Below are 21,771 nucleotides of genomic sequence, written 5' to 3' on the forward strand. Positions count from 1 at the left end.
CTGACCTTGTTATGTGAACATTCAGCAAAGTTTTGCTACAACACATCAATAAAACTTATTTTATTATTTGAAGTTGGAAAAAAACAGCAGTTTTTTGTGTATTTCTGACACCGTAGGTACTCATTTCTACATGCTTATGCTACACTTGATAACTTGTATATTAATAACTACGACTATGGCTGTGAGGTAGTGTGGTCGTCTACCAATCAGAACGTTATATCACAGTCCCTGCAGTCAACATATCATTGTGTTCTTGGGATACCTAACACGCTTAACCCCAAGTTGCTCTTGGCATGTTATCAGATAAGCATATTACTTTAAAGCCTTTATAAGCCTTTACAAATGTAACGGAAATGCATGTTCTGTCTATTTTACTCACCACAACAACAAAACGTATAACTGTAGTTCTTTATTCAGTATACAGTACTTTTGGCTTTACAGAGTATATCGCAAAGTCACTGTCATCTACCAGAGAACAAATATCTACTAATGTCCATTTGGGGGCGCTAAAAACAACTCTTCTGCCAGCATGATAACCTGGATTTTCAATTATTAAATAAGCCCGATAGGCATTTTAATACCTCTTCCCGAATCATTACGAAAGGAAATCCTGCTACTGCACATTTCGGTCAAAGTTAGCTGTATAACGTTATGTTGTCTGAGAGGCTGCTTCCATGTGAGTTTAAGAGGACTGGCGCAGCGCCCACTGCAGTCTGCACACGGCACTGCTGATCGCACGCCTCACTGGCCTGCGCTCTAATTGGTTCCACTCCGGGTGCTCCGGTCTTTGGGAGAGCTCACCTGTTTTAATTGGGCTATCGCGACAAGTTGTCCAAGTGACGTCGATTCAACTGGTCGACCACTTCTAAACGTCAGAGGGATAGTATGAGGGATGAGTAAATTACATATCTGAGGATAACAGCGAAAGGCACTGCTGCAGTCGTGCTGCCCACCAGGCCGACCACACAGCTGAGACAGTGTACAGCGGAGCAGCAAGCACAGGCATCTCAGCCTGTGAGTGGTAGCAGGACAGAGGGCTGTGAGCGTTTCGATATGGATCAGCGGTGGTAAAAGGCCTGGTTGTAAGAAACCAAATTATCTGGGTGCATCTGCTTCACCTTTGAGCGTCCACTTGAACAGGAGAGCAGATACACTGACTTTTTACGCCAGGGTAAAAACTCTGGAATTGGCTGAGCTCCTCTCTAGCAGACAGTGCTGGGCGCAGGAGCTGCTTCGTTGTTATTCTTGGCATCTGCTGGTACGCTAAGACCGTCAACATTGAATCCTTTTTTTCCGCAAGTGGTCGGTGCGCCCCTGCGTTTGGAGCCATGGGTTGTACGGTGAGCGCCGAGGATAAGGCTGCCGCGGAAAGGTCAAAGATGATCGACAAAAACCTCCGAGAGGACGGAGAGAAGGCAGCCCGAGAAGTGAAACTGCTTTTATTAGGTAGGTCACAGCTTGTGGTTGCTCCTCGGGTAATACTAAATAAATGAAATGTATCCTTGATGCTGATGCAAAGAAACACCTCCACAGTTGTATATTGAAATTCAGTAAATAAACCTGGAGACCACATGACACGATCTGCGTAGCCATAATGTAATGCTGATGAGCAAATATGAATAAAAGGGAAACGTCAATCTGTAGGTGCCAAAAAAAAAAAAAAAAATCCCAGAGGCACGAGCCACCTACAGTTCCCCCAAATAGCCAAGACAGTGGCCTGTGCAAATCAGCATAGAATAGATGACACTTCAATGCTCATATCTTCCTACTGAAACACATCCTGTAATTGTGATTTTACAAGTGTCCATATACTTGGAGAGAAGTCACATATCTTCATGTCAACATGCTGCAGAGCTCCTCAGGGCTTTGAGCTGGCATTTCACCCAGAAAGCTTATTTTGAATTATCAAAACCAGTGGATCATTTGTAAACATTAACATGGTTACACTTTAGCACTTCGATGGATACACTTCAATCAGTTATTAGAAAGAAATACAGCAAAACAATGTGTTTGTCTGTTTACAATATTAAAAAAAAAAGAAGCAGTTTTTCATTAGATTGTGGAGTGAGAGAAACACCACCCCCCAACCCATCTCCTACTTTTCAACATGTACACATACAAATAACAAACACAATCTCTCATTCACATTTGCCCTCTTATCTGATTCAACTATCTTTGTTTTTCATGCCCTTTTGGTTTAGATTTGCCTCTACCTTTTGTTTAAATGTTCACACAACTAAACTGACAGCTGACCAGTATACTATCGAAAACCAGAAACGCAACGCATGAGAGGTGGTTGGAGTTGCATGAGGGTCAGCGTGCAGATGAGCTGGTAATACAGCACAAGATCAAGACAGCTGCTGTGGGATAGCTAGTTGTTTTGGTTTAGCTGAACTACTTGTGAGAGAATGCTTCAAAGAGCTGTTCAGGTTTGATAAGGCAATAAGCTCCTTGTGTGTCTGCAGTTTCTATGCCATATGTTCTCTCTTTAAATCCATACTTATCTTTTAAGTATTTTCTACAACTCTCAAATCGTAAGTTTGTTTCTTTTTGAAATATTGCGTAAAATATAATTTCACCGGTGCTATAGTTGTTTCACTGTGAACTGACAGAGCAAAAGTAAAGGTCTTTCGTTTAGCAGCAGCAACACATCTTTTTAAAGAACCATTGGTTTTCTGTGTGTGTGCCGATTTCCTCTGGCTTCTCCCTGCAGTTCAGAGACATGCAGTTTAAGTTAGCTGTTTACTCTAAATTGCCTTCCTCAGTGTTATCACATGAAACAGTATCTATGGGCATGTTTCTTCCTCGGCTTGTTTTCATGGTTAACTTCCTTAATCTAGCAGTGGTTATTTATTAATGCCATCTGTCATCTTCAACAAGGTTTTTTCGTATGATTCAATCTTTCTTGCATTGGGATTACAAGACCTTTTTTTTCAGTAATGTCAAACATCTGTCCAGAAAATTCAGTAAAGCAAAAACATTATCAAAGAGTGTCAGTGATGTATTGCAGGGTTCTAAAAGCTCTCATGGTCTGGTGCTTTTTAAGGCAGTGTGAATATTTTACAAGGTGTCCAGAGGAATTCAGTCACACATATTTTGTCTACAGGGAGTTGTTGGGTGGTTATGTGCAGGACAGTTTTGGGGTTTTGCCGCATGACTGGAGTCTTGGTGTTGCCTGGCAACCAGCAGAACAGGCCTGCACATAATCGCCTATTAACCCCAATTTGTAAGACTTGGTTATTGATAACATTTTATTCTATTATCCATCCGAGTGTTCATGGATTCCTGATGTGTTGTTGGGTGGAAACTGAGTAGGTCCACCTCTGAGCCTCTTGCTAAATCACGGCTCAAGTCTCGAACAAGGGATACAGGGAACTGGTACGCATTATGCCAGCACTACTTGTGTAAAAGCATCAGTTAAAGGAATGGATCACAGTGGAATGCGATTTAAATAAAGTGCGCAACTAGAAATAAAACAAAGGTTATTCAGCCCAATATCACAAAATACACATTAGTCTCAGGGGGCTTACCGCGTGCAGAATACAACAACCTCTTTCGTTAGACCCTCACAGCACACAGTGAAAAAATCCTAAAGAAGCCCAACATTTAACGGATGGAAATGGAAGACACACATTCTTGATAACCATCCCTAACAATTTGTCAGTTTTACACTTTTTACACACATCAAACCAATTAGATGTTACCCGTTCATCAGTTAGCTTTACAGATGTTGGACTTTGTTACCTTAAACAAAGCCAGGCTAGCAGTTTCCTGTCTTGTGCCAAGCTAACCATCTACTTAGCTTTATATTTAACTCAAACACAACAGACCAGCTGCTGGAGCTGTTAACTCCACAACCCTGACGGATAAGCGGGAGAAGATGGATGGATGGACAACAGAGCAGTCTCAATCTCCCTATGTTACTCTCTACAAAAATGTAATCTAAATATCTGAAGCAGAACCAAATTAATAGTATATTAGTTATGCTGTTTCCAGTCATTGAGAGCTTTCACAAGCTTTTGCTAAGCTAAATTTCACCAACGGGCTAAAAAGTAATCTTGGCAGGTTAACAGGAAACTCCTTTCACCACTTTCAGTGTTGTAAGCAAACATTGATTTCACCGTATTGCGCCATATCTTAGAGTTCTCTGTGTAACCGACTGACCTTGCCTTTATCTACGGTGGTGTATTGCTATCACACTAAAAGAAGGGGCTAGGATTTTTTTTCGAGGACCTACATTTAAAATCATTTGTTGTCTTACTTTTCTCAAGAGGCAGCTGCTCTAGCTTTAATTATAATGCAATTTGCATATCAAAATAATAATTTCTTAATTGAAAACCGATCATTTTGTTATGTATGAATATATATTTGTTTTTAAAGTTCAAGACCCTCTGAATTCACGTGTGCCCATACCAAAACACTTGAACAGGCATTTGATAACGTATAGGTCGTAAAATACAATTATTAAAGAGGTTGTAATGATCCTGAGATGTTATATCATAGACTTATGAAACATAAATTTTCATCTCTGCTTCCAGGGCTGATAAATACGGTGGTGTATTGCTATCACACTAAAAAAAAAAATAATTATCACGTTATAACGTGATATTTTCACGTTATAACGTGAAAATATAATTATCACGTTATAACGTGATATTTTCACGTTATAACGTGAAAATATAATTATCACGTTATAACGTGATAATTTCACGTTATAACGTGAAAATATAATTATCATGAAATAACGTGATAATTTCATGTTATTTCAAGATAATGACATGGACGAAACAGCGTTCGCTTCAAAGAAATAGCCTATAAAGGAAGTAAAACGTCCCGACGCGCAACCGAATTGCCCGAGATGGATGTTTCTGATAATATATGCTTTTATTTCCTACTTGGCCTGAGACACTGGGAGATATTGGCATTTCTTAGGATGGACGGAATTATAATAAGCATGCCAACGCTAAGGAGGCGACTGAAGTTCTTGGGGTTGTTCAGGAGGAAAGCCCAGTCAGACTTGGTGGAAGTCGCGCTCTTCATTCAGGAGCAACTTAACCATTATGGAATGTTGCATGGCTACAGGTTTATTCATTTGAAATGCATACAAGCGGGTTTGGTTGTTACTCAGACCACTGTTCGCTGTCTCCTGAAAATTCTCGACCCAGAAGGAGTGGAGCTGAGGTTAAGACGTCGTCTGAGACGACGTCGGTACATAAACCCAGGCCCGAACTTCTTATGGCATGTGGATTCATATGACAAGCTGAAACCATATGGAATATGCATCAATGGCGCAGTGGACGGTTTCTCGCGTATGGTTATATGGCTACACGCGTATTCCACCAGTAGCAATCCTAGGGTCATTGCGGGGTACTTTATTGATGAGGTTGACAGCAGGGGCGGCACTCCCTCTCGTGTCCGAACTGATCTGGGCACTGAGAATTGTGTATTGGGGCAAATGCAACAGTTTCTAAGAGGTACCCATAATGATGCGTTTTCCGAAAGATGCTACATTACCGGTTCGAGTAACCATAATCAAAGAATTGAACAATGGTGGGGATTTCTGAGAACACACCATGCGCAATATTGGATGAACACATTTCAAGAGCTCAAAGACCAGGATCATTTTTCAGGCGATTTCTTGGACATGAATCTTATTCGGTTCACGTGCTTGGAAATAATTGAGGTAGGTACAAACCTTGGTTTCCCTGTGTGTTAGGCCTATAGCGTAAAATCTTTAAACCAAACCCTTGCAGGCTGTTCAAAATTGCGCCCTGGTGGCCAGCAGGCCACCAAAGTCCGAACCTCGGTACCTGTTTAAAAGCTGAAAGTAAATGTACGCTAAATGTCTAAATGGATATATTATATTAGTTTCAACTTATGTTTGCCTTGGATAACTGTGATCGTCTATTAGAGAGGGTTGTTGGTGAGATTGGGTCCTCTGCGTCGGAGCGCACTCTGAGAGCGCATCTCAGCTCTCAGCTGACGAAATACAAGTTCCAGACGGTGTCGCCAAAATGTAATAGGCTTTGAGTGGGGCACAATTGATTGACGAAAGCACTTTCCCATAGTGATATTTGATTTATCCATTCAATACAATTTAATACTAAATATGACATATCGCCAAAAGTTCTATATGGTGGGGATAATTATTTTCCACAATGCTGGTACTGGAGCAGCACCCGTCAGAACTGTTACTTTCTGCCAACATAAATACATTTGGAACTAGAAGCACTCAGAGAGCGCAAACCTCCGTCAAGACCATGCGGTCACTGATGCCATAGCATCTACACGCCATAACATCTAGACGCTAATGCGGATCTAATCACTTGTTCCTTTTGTCATTTCCAACAACTCCACAAAATTTCATCAAAATCCGTTCACGACTTTTTGAGTTATCCTGCTGACAAACAGACAAACAAACGTACGCGACCGAAAACCAAACCTCCTTGACGGAGGTAATCAGCATTATGGTTGTCCCAAGGTTCTAAATAATATATTTTTTCTCAACATGAGTTTGTCTTTGAATGCCTGAATCAACAAACAAAAACATTTATTCTGTAGGCTACCACATTGTTATCTAAAGGGGCTGTGTTTGGTCTGAAAAGGGGCCCCTGCATAGTCTAATTTCTAGTCCTTTTTTCAGAGGGAGCTGCAGCAAGTGGCCCAGCTTTGGAACTGCCACAGAATTCGCCCAAGCAGGAATGCAGTTTCTCCAAGTGGACAACCACTCATATTGTACAGCATTCCACAACTGTTTGGCAGTACAGATCACTTGAAAACTGTACGACCTCAACAAGTACAACTATGCCGAGAGGAATGCCTGCCAAGAGGACCATTTCCATGCGAAGAGACTGTTTTTGATATTTGCTGTCTCGCAATGGCAGAAAATCATCTGCACACACCCTCTACTGCAGAGGAAGCCATTGAACTGTACCTTTTTTTGCGAGCATCCATCCATACTCTGCTGTAAAGGGAGACATACAGACCAAAACACATTTGGGTTGTCTTTTGCCCGTTTTTACCATATGTTCTCTTTCAGACAGGACAAATAATGTTCAAACTAAGTCTTTATTTTCACTTAACTTTGTGGCAATAGGCATTCTAGCTGTGATTTTTTCCCCTGGTTTACACAATTTACCCCATGATTTCTGGAGTATTGATTCAGGACTATAATGTCAACTGTGTTGATTTGTTTTGAACATTTCATATTTGAGGAATAGACAGATCCCAACCATAATATTTTTGTTTTAATTTATTGATCTATTTTGCCTACTGTAGTTTACCAAGTAATGTATAGGCCTACAAGAATTCAGTGTGGTTATGTTTTCTTTTTTTATAGGATAAAACAAACTTAAATATGACACAAAATAAACTCTTGTGTTTCCCAACATTATGATGCAATATGATCAGTGAAAAAATGAGTGATAAGTGCAAGTCTACATTTATTTTGTAGTAACATGTATAGCAACAATTGTAGTATCACATTGCTGCCTTTGGTAACTCATCAACATGTATTACCTGATAAAACAACAGGTCACAAGAGTATAGAAATAGATTTGTGCTCAATTAACATTGAAATCAATCGGTCTTGAACTCACAGCACTCTGGAACTCATCAACATGAATTACCTAATAAAAAAACAAGTTTAGATATAAACAAACAAGAGCAGCACGACCCCATACATATACAGGTATTAAGCATATCGCTCTCTGTGGGAACTCATCAACAGGTTACATATGGAAATAGATTTGAGCTCAACTAACATTAAAATCAGTCACACAAAAAAGTGGTAAAATCTTGAGCTCTGCTCTCTGAAACTCAACATGTTGAAAGAAAAAGGCTTGTTTTGCAAACGATGTGTACCTCCGTCTCTCAAAAATGAACCTGTTACACTGAGACAGATGAGATACATACCACTCTATACAATTGTGAATGCATATGCGCTTTTATCAGTCAAAATGCTGTCAAATTCAGTGCGCATTTCAGGATAGGTAGCATATGTCCATGGCAGTTCAATAACTGCACCACACGTATGGGCCACAGGTCGTCGGGCCAGTCCATCTATTGGGGTGAACACAATCTCAATTTTGTTCACACAGATTATGTCTGACCCTGTGATGAATCTTAACAACCGTCTGAGACCTGTAGCATCCAATCCGCGAACATATTGTTGAAAGAAACGAAGGCTCTGGGTCTCTCTTTGAGTCATAGGAGAGGCTTCTAGTAGCTTCAGAAACTTTTTGGCTGTTGGTTTTTTTTTCCTCATACATGTCCAAGACATGTTGAGGGCTTGTGAATGCATCCTTTAGGAAGGCACCAGCTATCAAGGACATCTTCTCAGATGCATATCTTGGCTTTTGGATAAGCTGTTTGTGTGCCACCTTTAGAAGGATGCCTTTCAAATTGTTTCGTGTTGGAAGGGCTGTCACATCCATGCGGTCCAGCAGATCTATCAGCTCATCCCTGTCGTCCTCTGAAAGATCTTCTTTTAAGGCAGTAGTGATTAACTTCCTATCTGATTGACAAACAAACAGAAGAAGACTTTCAAAAAGCACATCATCTGAGACTTCATTCTCACCAAAAATTAGTGAAACTGCGAAAGCGGGGGATAAGCGACAGGGAAAATAGCCATGGTCTTGAAATCCTTTGAGTAGGATTCGGCCGATGGATTTCCATTCTTCCTCTTGCCATTTAGGACACAGAGATGGAACCCTCAGGTCCTCCCCTTCAGCTGTGTGGTCCAGAAGTTGTGTCCAAAATGCAGCATACACGTCCCTTGAGACACCATTGAGGTCGGCTCCTCTTTCATCAATGTAAGTGTATCGAAGGGAGTGCTTGAGAAGTGCTGAATCCTTGAATTGGGCTATCATCTCTTCCAGAAGATTGACCCTGTGTAGTTTAAGTGTTATATTCACAACAGATGAATCTGTAGAGGTACCTGCTACATCATCTATAGCTGACTCGGGAGCAATTTCTGCTGCACTTGTGGAGCGAGACATGCTGGATGAGTTGTCACTTGCTGTGTCTGGAATGATGAGTGCTGAGCTTGCACTGGGGAATATGACTGATATGATGGCAGTGTCCTCATTGAGCAGCAGGTCAGGTTGATATAACAAAGTGTCATCCAGTTGGCCAGCCATGGGTTCTCCGAGAAAAGGGCCAATCATCACCTCAGATGTGTCTAGAAAAGCTTCTATATCGACAGTTTGAAGAGGCAGCTCGTCCTCTTCATGCATGCTATTCTGCATTTGTTGGTTCATCTTTGATTCTTCCCCGACACATTCTTCAGCATCTTTATCTTTTGGAACCTTTGTGCACAGGTAGAATCTCAACACTCCCATTCTTAGTACGCTGTAGAGTTCCCCAACTGTAATAGCATCATCAAAAATAGCTTCTTCCTGATAATCTACTATGTCATGGCTAAATGTTTCAAACTTTCCTAGCTTATTTTTTCCATTTGGGAAGAAAATATCTTTGGCATACTGCAGTATGTCAGTCTTCTTTGATTCTTTGGGTACATCAAGGGTCCTTGTCCCCCCTCCTTTGCGCTTTCTGACTTGTTTGCCTTCGTGAATCCATCCCAACTCCACTTTTCTTGTCTTCCTTTCTGCAAATTTGTTGCACGTTGCATAATGTATTTTCTGTCTTTTGGTAGACGTCTCCTGGTTATTGTTCTCATCACTCACAGCAATGCCCATTTTTCTCTTCAGTTTTTCCAGCATTGAATGTTTTGCAGATTCTTTTGTTTTGGCAGTGGCACTGTGTTGCAAACAGAAGCGTCTTGCCGCAATCCTGTCTCCATAAGTTGGGATGTAGTCAGCCAGAGTGTTGTCATCCATATAATCAAGGACTGTGGCATCAATCTGTGAAGACATAATAATAATTACAACTCAAGTACAAGACTACACAACTTACTATATGTACACACACAGGAATCAAAGAAGGGGCGTAGTATGATACCATTATCTTTATGAACTGAGACTAAGTGATTATAACAAGTAAACAATGAATGCATACAGTAATTAAATTAATAATCATTTGTTTGGTAATTAAATACATTCTAATTCAATCCTTTTATCTGAAATGATGAATGTATTCTTCAATTGTTGCTCAGTGTGTTTTAAAATTCACCTTTTGAAGGAATTAAGACAAAAAAAAATCAAGTCTCATCAATCAACTTCTCACTATTGGCCATATAGCCTAAAATGACACTCCTAAACTCAGATCACTAATTGTCCAGTCAATCAAACCCAAAAAGGGCCAAACATAAAACAAATTGCAATAGTAATGGTTCCTTTTATTGATCCTTAAACCCCATTGTATCATATTAAAATCTACCTGCATCTACCTTCATCTTGAAAAAAGTCTGTTCTAGAAGGTAGATTTTGAATATGTGATGTAGGGGGAATTTTGCTTTTTGTTTTAAGTTTAGCCTGTTGCTGCAACAGCTGCATAGGTCTTTTTTTAAACCACATAGCCTATTTAAGATGATATCTCATTTGGACATTTAATCATCATATTTCCGAAAACTTTTAAAACAAAAAATAGTTGCCTTAATGTGAATTAACAACTGTGAACGTTTCAAATTGATATCTCTTTGGTCCTATTCATAGTAGGCTACGCGGATTTCCCTTTCGTTGCCTCCCTATGGAAAAATGAATAGGAAATCTCCAACTTTGACGTTAAAAAAAAGTATGTTTCACTATATAAATCTGTAGATTTTTCACATGTTATTTAGATATACCTAGGAATGACTCAAAACTTGGAATGATTATCATTGCTATTTGTGCCGTGGCAAACGCTAGACTGACTGAACCATCACCCGAATCAGAGTTTACAAGCAAACAGCCTTAGATATGGCGCCCTTTATTAGGCCTATCTGTCGGTCGATCGATGGCGTAGCAGGCACTAGCTATTCTTTTTACCCTGCAGGATAGGACTGCCTACACATTTCGTGTTAAAAGTATTGCATTCTGCATTGAAGTACAGAAGGTTATTCATGAAGCAGTTTTTAGTGTCCAAACATTGCGTTTACAGCCTTCTCTAGTAAAAACTGTAGTATTGCAGTGATACCAAAACTACAGTTCTGAAACAACATAGGATCCCTCCACTCCATGTTTTTGCTAATAATAGGCTACTCAAGTTCATGTGAGGCCCTGATGATGGTGTGTCCAAAGTGCTGTGCCATTTTAAGGCTCGTAAGAGAGCGTTTACCGAAGTTACCGGGGAAAGTGCCCAAAGTCCAAACAGGACAGCGCTTGGGAGCAGACTCCCATTTACTGGAGAAGCCAAATAGCTAGCAACTATCCCCCATTTTCAGATTAGCTTACCCTTGCGGTTTAGTGCATGCCGTCAACAATATTGTTCTTTATCCGTGAAAATTGAAAACCACAAACATGTGTCAGTCAGAGCTTATAGCTGATATAAGCAGAGACTGTAAAATAGGACTTTAGTATCTTTGATATAAGGTCACATATTTGCCGCATTTTAGCAGGGCTGCGCACTGCCAACACTGCCTATCGCTCGCTACAGCACCTAGCAGCCATGTTCAGCAGTTCTACAGCAAACTACAATTTGAGGACAGTAAAATACACTTACATGATCTTGCTCCATTCGGAAGAGACAGTCCTCTGGAACACCCCGACCTCGAAGAAATCTCCAGAGTGGAGAATCCACATTTTCAGCCATTCTCAAGTAGGCCTAAACGCTACAGATTGGACATTCAAGTGAAAGGGAAGCGCGCTAGTAGACTGGCTTGGCTGTGTATCAAAGTAAAGCCATGTTTTCACGTTATAACGTGAAATATCATGAAATAACGTGATAAAAGCTCATCACAAAATAACGTGATAATTTCACGTTATAACGTGAAATTATCACGTTATTTCATGATAATTATATTTTCACGTTATAACGTGAAATTATCACGTTATAACGTGATAATTATATTTTCACGTTATAACGTGAAAATATCACGTTATAACGTGATAATTATATTTTCACGTTATAACGTGAAAATATCACGTTATAACGTGATAATTATTATTTTTTTTAGTGTGATAGCAATACACCACCGTAGCTTTCAAAGCCTCTCCAGTCTCCCCTAAAACAGATAAATTGCATTGACTTCTGGTGGAGGAAAATTCTATGTCAAAAACACCTAAAACATTCATACTGAATGTAACAAGGAACACATATTTATAATCTACATACAGTGGGGCAAAACTTTTTGTCTCTGGTCTCCTTTGACATCTCTTTGGTCTTGGCCATAGTGTAGTTTGGAGTATGACTGTTTGAGGTTGTGGACAGGTGTCTTTTATACTGATAACGAGTTCAAAAAGGTGCCATTAATACAGGAGTGGAGGACAGAGGAGCCTCTTAAAGAAGAAGTTACAGGTCTGTGAGAGCCAGAAATCTTGCTTGTTTGTAGGTGACCCAATACTTATTTTACCGAGGAATTTACCAATTAATTCATTAAAAATCCTACAATGTGATTTCCTGGATTTTTTTTCTCATTCTGTCTCTCATAGTTGAGGTATACCTATGATAAAAACTACAGGCCTCTCTCATCTTTTTAAATGGGAGAACTTGCACAATTGGTGGCTGACTTAATACTTTTTTGCCCCACTGTACATATATCTATAATTACAGCTGTTAGATACTGTCATACCTGAGGGGCAGTTTCAGTTTCCCTTTCACACAATTTAAACCAGAAATGCTAAGTGAGGAATGAGGATGTACTTTTTCCCCCTTCTTCTTTCCTTTGAACCCCCCTTAAATTAGCCTTCACTGCAGCCTGTATCTAATTCTCACCCCCGGCATAAGATAATAATAGTGCTTCACAGACATGACTCACTTCTCATGACGGAGAGGAGGGCTCAGGGTGAGACTGGCCATCCTGAGATGACAACTTCACAACTACCCACAAACTGAAAGAATATACTTATCTACTGTTAGTCACGTCTCTGCTGTATACCACTAAGTCTTCAATAAATGCATGTGTTTATATGTGCTGAACTAGCAAAAGATGGACCCTCACTGCGGCCTAACTGAGGAAGTTTTTTGTTACCTTGATTTAGATTTTTCACCTCTACAGATTACACAGCTGATGGTCCTTGGTGAGTTGTCTCTTCAAACTAAAATTAACAACATCCAATAAATCCCTGGGTATTTTTTAAAATGTATTTCTTTATAGCAGCATTAAAGAATGACCTCTACTCAGAATATAAAGGGGGGATTTGCAGATTTCTTTAATGAAGCAGCTTGGCTCGGGGTCACAATGGACCAATGAGCAAAGGCACAGCACATCTTTTTGGCCCTGTGTGTGTGATGTGGGGTCTGTATATGATATGAAGTATTTGTCTTTAACGCAGAGGGTACAAGCAATATATTAAGTTGTAATTTATCACAGATCAAAAATAAAATGTCCCTCTGTTCTGAAGTCCAAATTTATACTCGCATGCTGCAAATGACAAACCTGATCCTTCCCCTTCATTCTGTTTTCAATCACGACTCCATTATCAGCCCCATGTATAATTTACAATGCTTCTTTTATCTATTTCCCTCCTACTCTTTTCATATTCTACCGTGAACAGTGCAAGAGATCCTCGTCAAGAGCCAAACTCTTGTTAGGACCAATGTGTTTCCTGTCTCAACATCAATTTAATAACGTGAAACCAAAGAAATAGGGGGTGCGGTATGTATGGCCATGACCTCTTAATTGTTTTTTTCACAAATAAAGGTGGCTGGAGAGTGATGGCAATATAAAGGAGGATAGGTTGAGATTATAGCAGTAAAGGTCCCCTATTATGCAAAATGCACTTTTTGATGTGTTTTATACATAAATATGTGTCCCCGGTGTGTAAGGAGACTCACAAAGTGTTAGAAAATACAACCCTCTCTCTTTTCCTCCCAACCCACATCTCTAAAAACGGGGGTACAAACGAGCTGATCCAGATTTGCTTTCTTAATGACATAATAAGGAAAATGTGGGCTGGCTTTACATTGAACTCCTGGCAACGTCCCGCCCCGGACACTTCCCAACCTATCGTCCCCCATATACAGTCGCAAGCTGAATCCCCTCCGCAGCAGCTCTGTGTGTCTGTGTATTCAGCAGGATGTCTGCAGGAGGGACTTAGAGTTGTTGTATATATACTGAAGAACGAACATGTCAAGCTATGTGCTATATCAGAAACAATGCGCAATGTGTATCAGTTTCTCGCGGTAGAAGACTTTCACAGAGAGAGCTCCAAAGGGGCGTGGCCAGCTTCAGCTCAGATCAAATTTAAAGTGACAGTCACAGAATCAGCACTTCATGAACAGGGCTGAAATAGAGGGGTATGAGGCATGGCTACAATGGGTGATCTGTAGGTATTTTGAGCAAAACACTTGACAGACATGTTTTGTATAGATATGACCCTACAATATATTGTTTAAATATAGCATAATTGGGGACCTTTTAAGTTTCTCACAAAGCCATGCCACTGAGCCAATAAGGATAATACCAGGGCCCTAAAACTGGCTTACCTAACTGTAAGTCAGTCATCATTCATTTGATCATTACACCTATCCTTTTCCAGGTAAAACATGCAGGCTGCAGTTTAATTGTCTTTTCTGCTAAGAAAGGTTCCTAACTTGGTGATATGACTCAGTAGTAAGTGGCAGCCAAGAGCAGGTCAAATGATCTAAATATGGATTCTCTATGCCTCCTTTCTTATCTCCTGTAGTGGAACAATGGACCATCCTACATGAGTTGAAAAGAGATAATGCCATTGCATAAATCCTTGCGTCGGCCACATTTCAAGCATTAGCAAGACCACGTCACCTAAATCTGCTGCTGCATAATTACGCATCCTACTATTGTTAGTGCATTTGAATTAGCTCCTTATGGTTGAGTCCCTTTGAATGATCCTTCATATCTTACTGGAGCTGATTTACATTTCTGTTGAGGAAAATACATAGGATGTCACTTGTTTAACTTTTGGATCGCAGCCCAGGTCTATTTTTTGAGTAAATGATTCCGATACAGGGTGAATCAGGAATTAAAAAAAGACTAGTACCCTTTTGATTGGTTTTCCAATTTTTACATTAGGAAAATTATGAACATTATGATCGTCTGCCTGAAATGTCGATCACACATTAATCTCCAGGATGGTAAAACTTGAGTAAGACACAAACCAATGGAAGATTTGACTCACTAATTTCTTAATTGCTCTTGTCTGTTCTTGTGATATACCTCCATGTGTTGGATCCAGTCTGTATCGTTCATTTGTCAGTAGTTTTCACGGTTCAAGGCGGCGCTCAGGCTTATGAACTACATTTGGCAGTGATGAAGGTTTTATAAGTAGATACTATTTTAATAGAAAAGTTGTTATTTAATTATTTTCTTTTGTTCGTTATAACAGCTTAGAGACTTCTTCCATTCCTCAGAAATAATGGGACGTCCTTGGTTAGTGGGGCTCTAAGCGCAAAAACTTCAGTAATAACCCTGCTCCTGCTTGCATGCTCCCTTTTGCATGGTGATATAGTAGAACGAAAAGAGTCCCTATATGAAACTGCCCACTACAAGGTCTGAGGATTATCTCTTAGTAACTGGGTCAAGATTTCTGGGGAAAAAAAGATATCGCTGTTGAGTTTCCTTTTTAACAGTTTATTACAGGTGAGCGGCTTTTTATTGTCTCTTGTTACACTGCAGTGAGTTAAGTGAGACTTGAGACTAATCAGTGACTTTCATCCTTCAGTGCTTCCCCCGAATCAACTCAAGAACTCACTTAATAGTCTATTGATCAGCAGAATCACCTGGTGCACTTGAGATGAGAGGTTATGTAGACACAAGCACTGCTCTCCAGATGAATGGATAGCTTAAGTGTTTAAGTCAAAGCATCATTACAACACAATACATCTAACTGGGAGTCATGCCTGCCGACTTTGCCAGTGGACTTTTACAGTGTTACAGCGTGAAGAGATAATTCAAGCTTTTCAAAATAAATAAGGAGTCATCATGTATCATAAACTCAAAGGCACACACAGATGACAAAATTCCACCGTGGTTTTCCTCAATCATTTTCTTTACAGTTTACAACAGAACACACCAATGTGAGGTCCGAAACAGCACAGTAGAAGCTGTCACTGAATGAGTCCATCCTTGAAGAGAGCTATAGTTCACTCTACCGTCGGCCCACACAAACATGTAAATGAGTTGATTTAGTTTTTGCGAAAAATGGTGGTGTAACCATGGCAACTCATCTAGTGCATGTGCAAGCGAAGCCACTCATCATTTTACTACCATCTTGGCACAGTCCGGCCTTCACATACCAATATTTAGACATGTGTTTAAGGTGGAAGTGGCATAATATCTTCAACAGTAATGAAATGGTTGCTATAATAAACAGCAAGTATCTAATGGTCTCATGGGAATTTATGGAACGTACACAAAGGCGCATATATGCGTGCAAATGTGAGTTATTAAATTACAAACACCATGCCCCTTTTTAAAATATAGCTGTGTGGGAATCACAAGGGTATTATTAATACTGCACTGAGAATATTTAATTTTCTGTGGCTCTGTTTTTGAATCCATCATTTTGAAATTGCCTCTTGTAAGGCCTTACCACCAGCCATTTCAAGATGTTGTGTTCCTCCTCCAAGTGTCTGAGCACAACTGCACTCTTTGCCATGTGGCACTGATTGGGGCGAACAAAGCCCTCACTCTTCCCGACAATCTGGTGTGCCAACAGAATGCAGGACGGCTTCATGGGGTCTAACACTGCAGCAGCTGGCAAATTCTGATGTCTCATCTGTTTGCTGGCTTGTGTGCGAGTGCAAAGGGTTAAGCTGACATGATTGTATGCACAAACAAGGGACTGTGGGGGTAAGCAGTATGACAGCTAGGCAAACATCAGCTATGATGGTTGGATATGTGAGGGATCACTTGTTATGTGCAGTAGGTTGATTAGAGGCGAGGGTAGGAAAGCCATGAATCTCTTTACTTTTCGCCTTAAAGTCTGTATTTTATGCAGGCTTTTAATTGCTTGGATTTCCCTAATCAGTACTCAAGAACAGAAAAGCAGCATGTGGGAAGCTTTTTAGAGTTTTAAAATGATTGGACCTGTCATATTGAAATCACATGTATTGTTTTGATTAACAGAACTTATGGAGTAACAGATATTCACAAACAAAGTTGTCAGTGTGATTACACATGAATTATATCATGCAGGCTATGCCTGTGCATCAGAAATCCGACAGTGGTTGTTGTTGCCAATATTCTTTATTCTTGTCTCGCTAATAGGGGAGATGCAAGACACAGATATGCTGTCGATAAGCATCCCATTGCCACTAGACTTATGATCTCAGTAAGTATATTGACTTTTGACCTGCCCTTTGTTTTTGATTCCCTCCTCACTCCCCTACATTATTGAACTGTCTAGGAATAATTCTGCATGTCAAGTGTTGTTATCAATGATCACTATGGATTCACTTGATTAGTTCAACTAATAGGGACTTTAGTTAGCCTGTTACATATTGATCTGTTGTAAAACATGATGGTGTGTTTTCTTGATGATACCTGATACTTTCAAAACCTTTAATAAGAAATTACACTTCTGACACAAACGGATTAAACCTTTTCTTGTTCTATGTCTTGAAAGGGAATACGTGTGTGTGTGTGTGTGTGTGTGTGTGTGTGTGTGTGTGTGTGTGTGTGTGTGTGTGTGTGTGTGTGTGTGTGTGTGTGTGTGTGTGTGTGTGTGTGTGTGTGTGTGTGTGTGTGTGTGTGTGTGTGTGTGTGTGTGTGTGTGTGTGTGTGTGTGTGTGTGTGTGTGTGTGTGTGTGTGTGTGTGTGTGTGTAATGAAACTGCACACTAAGATGTTCATAATGTATTGCAACAAGCATTCTACTAACCTTCGAGGTGCATGTGTCAAATATGTGGAAAAACAAGAATACAGTTTTTGTAATGTAAGGTAATCTTAGCACATTTCTCCCTGACAGTGTGTCTCAGCCAAGGATTTAAATAATGGGCAAATCAGTGTCAAAAATCTATCCAAGTATATCCCTCCAACTATTTCCAAATCATGCTATTTTGTAACTCAGTCCTTCATACCCGAGGGATTAGAAAAGTTTTATCTGGGGCTTTTCACAGGGATCTGACTGGGTTTTTGAAAGTGCTAATAAGAATAAAAACAATTGAAAATGATTATAACCCACCTTGTTTTTTGATGTGCAAATCAATTTATTATTTATAAGTTAATGTCAGTACCACAGTAGTCATGTAGAAATAAATGTACTAAACAAAGGATGCTGCCTTTTTGCTCATCATGCTGTTTGCAGAGGAGGATGATGAGTTGCTTTAAGTGAAATAAAAAGGTTGTTTTTGAAGGTATAAAGCAGTCAAGAGCAGTGCCAGTGACTCCTACCCGCAGGGGTTCATTTACAGCAGGATGGTTGATAGTGCTGACCGAGGCACTGAGGTCTAAAAGGATTAAAAGTAGAGATGCACTTCTGATACTAAAGTGTGTCATTAAGTGTTTGTTCATCCTCATATAAGCTCAGTGCTGTTTCTCAGGCAATATGCATTGATTGCATTACAAAAATGGATGTCATGTTATCAGATGTGTTTGTCTTGTGCTCTGTGTGCTATTGTGGATTTGTATGCATCAGAATGAGCTTCCACATGTCACTCTTTTAATTCTCCCTGATGCTTGTTTTCCCCAGGCTGTACAAAACATCAGTCTTTAAACCGTCTCCTTTTATCTGCTTTGCTCTCGTTGCTAGCTGCAGAAGTGAATCTGATGATTTATGCACCATTTTCTACAGAAATTAGCTGTCAGTGTACAATCTGAAGAACAATCACTTTCTTTGTGTCTGGCACATAATTCTGCTAATGGTTGTTTTGTTTAAGGTTAATACAGTAGCTTCAATATGTTTGTTAGCAATGTCGTATGTAATATTTTGCAGATTATATCAAGGTCACATAAATGTATAGATGCTGCTTTTGTCCACATTTAACTGAGGATTCAATACTGCACTGGCTTCACAGTAAGAGTGCAGCACGCCTCTGCAGAGCGAAGCAGTGAAGCTACGCTGCTCCCTGTGAGGCTGGTGACCCACTTTTCCACTTCAGGCAATAGCATACCGTGCTGTATCTAGCAATGTAGAATTCCTCAATCGTTGTTCACTGTGCATCTGAAAAAAGGTTGGTGGTTTAGTGAGGGGAGGGAGCTTCATGAAACACCTGTGCTACTGATGCTATTTTGTATATAGTAACACACTAGAAACTGAATGGATTGATACAGTAAGCTAGTCCAGGTCTTTGTTGCAACTGGCTACCTTCATCTATTGAATAGCTGCCTGAAATAATTTAAAACCTGCTGCTATCTGCAGGCTAATAAAAGAGGAGAGAAAAGGCTTGATCTCAGGTTTTGGACAAAAAAATGAGGTTGTTAAAAACAGCCTGCTGATGGAGGGTAATGGACTAGATCAAAGTGTGTTCCACTTAAAAATGAGTGTCTTCGGTCACACACATAAATAATCGTAACCTGCACTTCTTCCACAGACTACTGCAGAGGCTGAGCCTGATAAACCATGAGATTGGTAAACACACTGACTATAGACTTGTCAGGTTGAATTTATGAGCAATTTAGCATTCCATATTGAACGCGCACCATCAATCCCTTTAAAACGTCATCAATTGTGTGTTTCTATGTGTTTCTGGCAGCATAATGAATTTACATAATTAAGGTAGGATTATAATGGTTACATTTTGTTTATGTTTCAAATCGGTAAAATATCTAACAAATTCCAACAAAATTCTTCAATGCTAAATGCACTTATGTAAAGCTGGATGGGGATGTTCATTTTTGGAGTCATTGGATATTTTTTATAAATCTTTTGAGAGTATTGTAATTCTTGCGGTGTACCTGGGTAGAAATGTATCTGGAAAAAAAAAACAATGTCATAATACAGTCCCAAAATATCCCAATCATGATTGTGGTCCCATTGCCATCAATTCTATGAAAACGTTCATCCTGTTTTCTCTGCAAACCGGAAACCTGGTGCATGTGCATTTGCATTTCAAGAACAAGCGAAAAGAAAATCCTGCAGAAGTCCAGTTTGCCATTTAGAATAATGCATGCTTGCTTTATGCCAAAAATAAACTCCATATCCTAATTAAAATGTTGCACTCCGTCATGCAAGAATATTGGATTCATAGGTGCTCAAATTCTATGAAATGGCAATCTCATACCTAGTAGTAATAGCATTTTTCCTCCTCAAATGATTTCTATTCATCTCAAACTGTATGTACAGATAAACTTCTTTGTGTAAGAAAACTGCACATGTGTTTAATCACGCCCACTTGTGTCAGTCAGCTCCCTCAGTACATATTGCGACAGGGCTTTAAATAGCCGCAGCATCATTGTTGTGTATTCTGCTCAGTGTCATCAACGCCCAGAGGAGGTTAACCTTTTAAAAGTCTGTAAAAGCTAGTTGGATGTGAGCAGTCGTGACACCAATGGCAATTGGTGGGGGCAGGAGGCCAGGGTGAGAGCAAAGGAGGAATCGTGTCACAGCCAGGCCAGTGAGTCATCCTCCCACAGCAATCACTTAGACAATAGATGGAGTATGATGCTGGCATATCCTGAGATTCATTACATGTCTCCACAGGAGGAATACAAATGCCACAGCAGTGGGCTGTGAACACAAAGATGCAGTGTTTGTGATTATAGGCTTAGCATGCTGTGATATTGTTTGGAAATATCCGAAGGGTTTTATGACGTTGCCTGTTTGCGTATGTGGTTGTCACTTCAAACATCCTCAGCTGAGTTGTTTCTTCACTTGGTTGGCAGATTAGCGCAACTATGAGGTGGACATTTTGATTTCTTTATTGAAATATTTCAACAACTATTGGATGGATTGCAACATAATTTAGTTCTCTCATTTCAGCCACTTCAGGGTAAATTGGTATAAGATGATCTAGTTAGTATACTGTCTTGTTTTTTATTTGATATTTATATTGACTGTTTTAGGTTGGTAGATGTAATTCAATCTATAAGCATGTACACAACAGAACTGAATGTAAAGTCCTCTATTATTCTTTAGTAAATGTTGTGTTATGTTTGAATAATGTCTTTCTGTGCATTGTCCATGATAAGATATGTACAATGGTACTTTATGTAAGAAATGTGATTTACTGGATGAAATGTTAAGAGTTATTGCTAATAGACACCAAGTTATAATGCACTTGTTTTAGTTTCTGTAGCTTTGCCTTTTACCAAGAGATACATTTTAGGATCCCAACAGACCTTACATTACTTACCTGTTATTGTAAATCAACAGTCTATAAAAGTGAATCTTGGTTTTAGTGCCATTAAGAGAAGCTTCTTAGTAAGTAAATTAATTGACTTGATACTTTAGTTGTGAAGTTTTTAAGAGCATTCTTCAGTGAGATTTAAAGATGTTGCGCTCTCCATAAAACTGCCATCCTCTGAATAGCTCATATCTTACATTTGCTTGCTGTAATGTGAAATTAATCTGCCGGCACTGAAATGAGGCCAAAAAGCAGGAACACAACACAAGATGTTTCACTAAAGGCTCATAGGCCTGTACTTCATGTTGCTCATTTCAGCACTGTGAATATTAAGCTCCCATTACTTTTTTGCTTTGCTTTTTACTTTGATCCTGCAGTTGCTAAACAAACCGTGCACAATGGTGGACAACCTGTTGATGCATTATTTTACCAAACACTCATGTTAGTCCTCATTGCACCAGGTTTTCTTTTG

General features: G+C 39.7%; 2 protein-coding genes across 2 annotated transcripts in view; one reads left to right on the plus strand and one right to left on the minus strand.

The window, feature by feature from the left end:
* Positions 1-762: 762 nt before the first annotated feature.
* The window catches only part of LOC134883049 (guanine nucleotide-binding protein G(i) subunit alpha-2-like), a 33,927-nt gene continuing 12,918 nt past the window's right edge, over positions 763-21,771 (plus strand). The window contains exons 1-2 of the mRNA XM_063911156.1: positions 763-1,082; positions 1,301-1,446. Of these exons, the coding sequence (XP_063767226.1) occupies positions 1,329-1,446 (118 nt within the window). The 5' untranslated portion in view covers positions 763-1,082; positions 1,301-1,328. The remainder of the gene's footprint in view (positions 1,083-1,300; positions 1,447-21,771) is intronic.
* On the minus strand, positions 7,098-11,790 carry LOC134883048 (uncharacterized). Its single transcript, XM_063911154.1, has 2 exons — positions 11,599-11,790; positions 7,098-9,863 (listed from the first exon to the last, which is right to left on the minus strand). The coding sequence occupies exons 1-2, from the start codon at positions 11,686-11,688 to the stop codon at positions 8,082-8,084; spliced, it is 1,872 nt and encodes a 623-aa protein (XP_063767224.1). The 5' UTR covers positions 11,689-11,790; the 3' UTR covers positions 7,098-8,081.

Source organism: Eleginops maclovinus, chromosome 20, assembly GCF_036324505.1.
Source record: "Eleginops maclovinus isolate JMC-PN-2008 ecotype Puerto Natales chromosome 20, JC_Emac_rtc_rv5, whole genome shotgun sequence".
Lineage (NCBI taxonomy): Eukaryota > Metazoa > Chordata > Actinopteri > Perciformes > Eleginopidae > Eleginops > Eleginops maclovinus.

Bases quoted from the DNA above. Each gene is read 5' to 3' on its own strand.
- LOC134883048 (XM_063911154.1), bottom strand. From the start codon at position 11,688: ATGGCTGAAAATGTGGATTCTCCACTCTGGAGATTTCTTCGAGGTCGG. The intron at 9,864-11,598 runs GTAAGTGTATTT...ATGTCTTCACAG, and splicing joins TCCGAATGGAGCAAGATCAT to ATTGATGCCACAGTCCTTGA.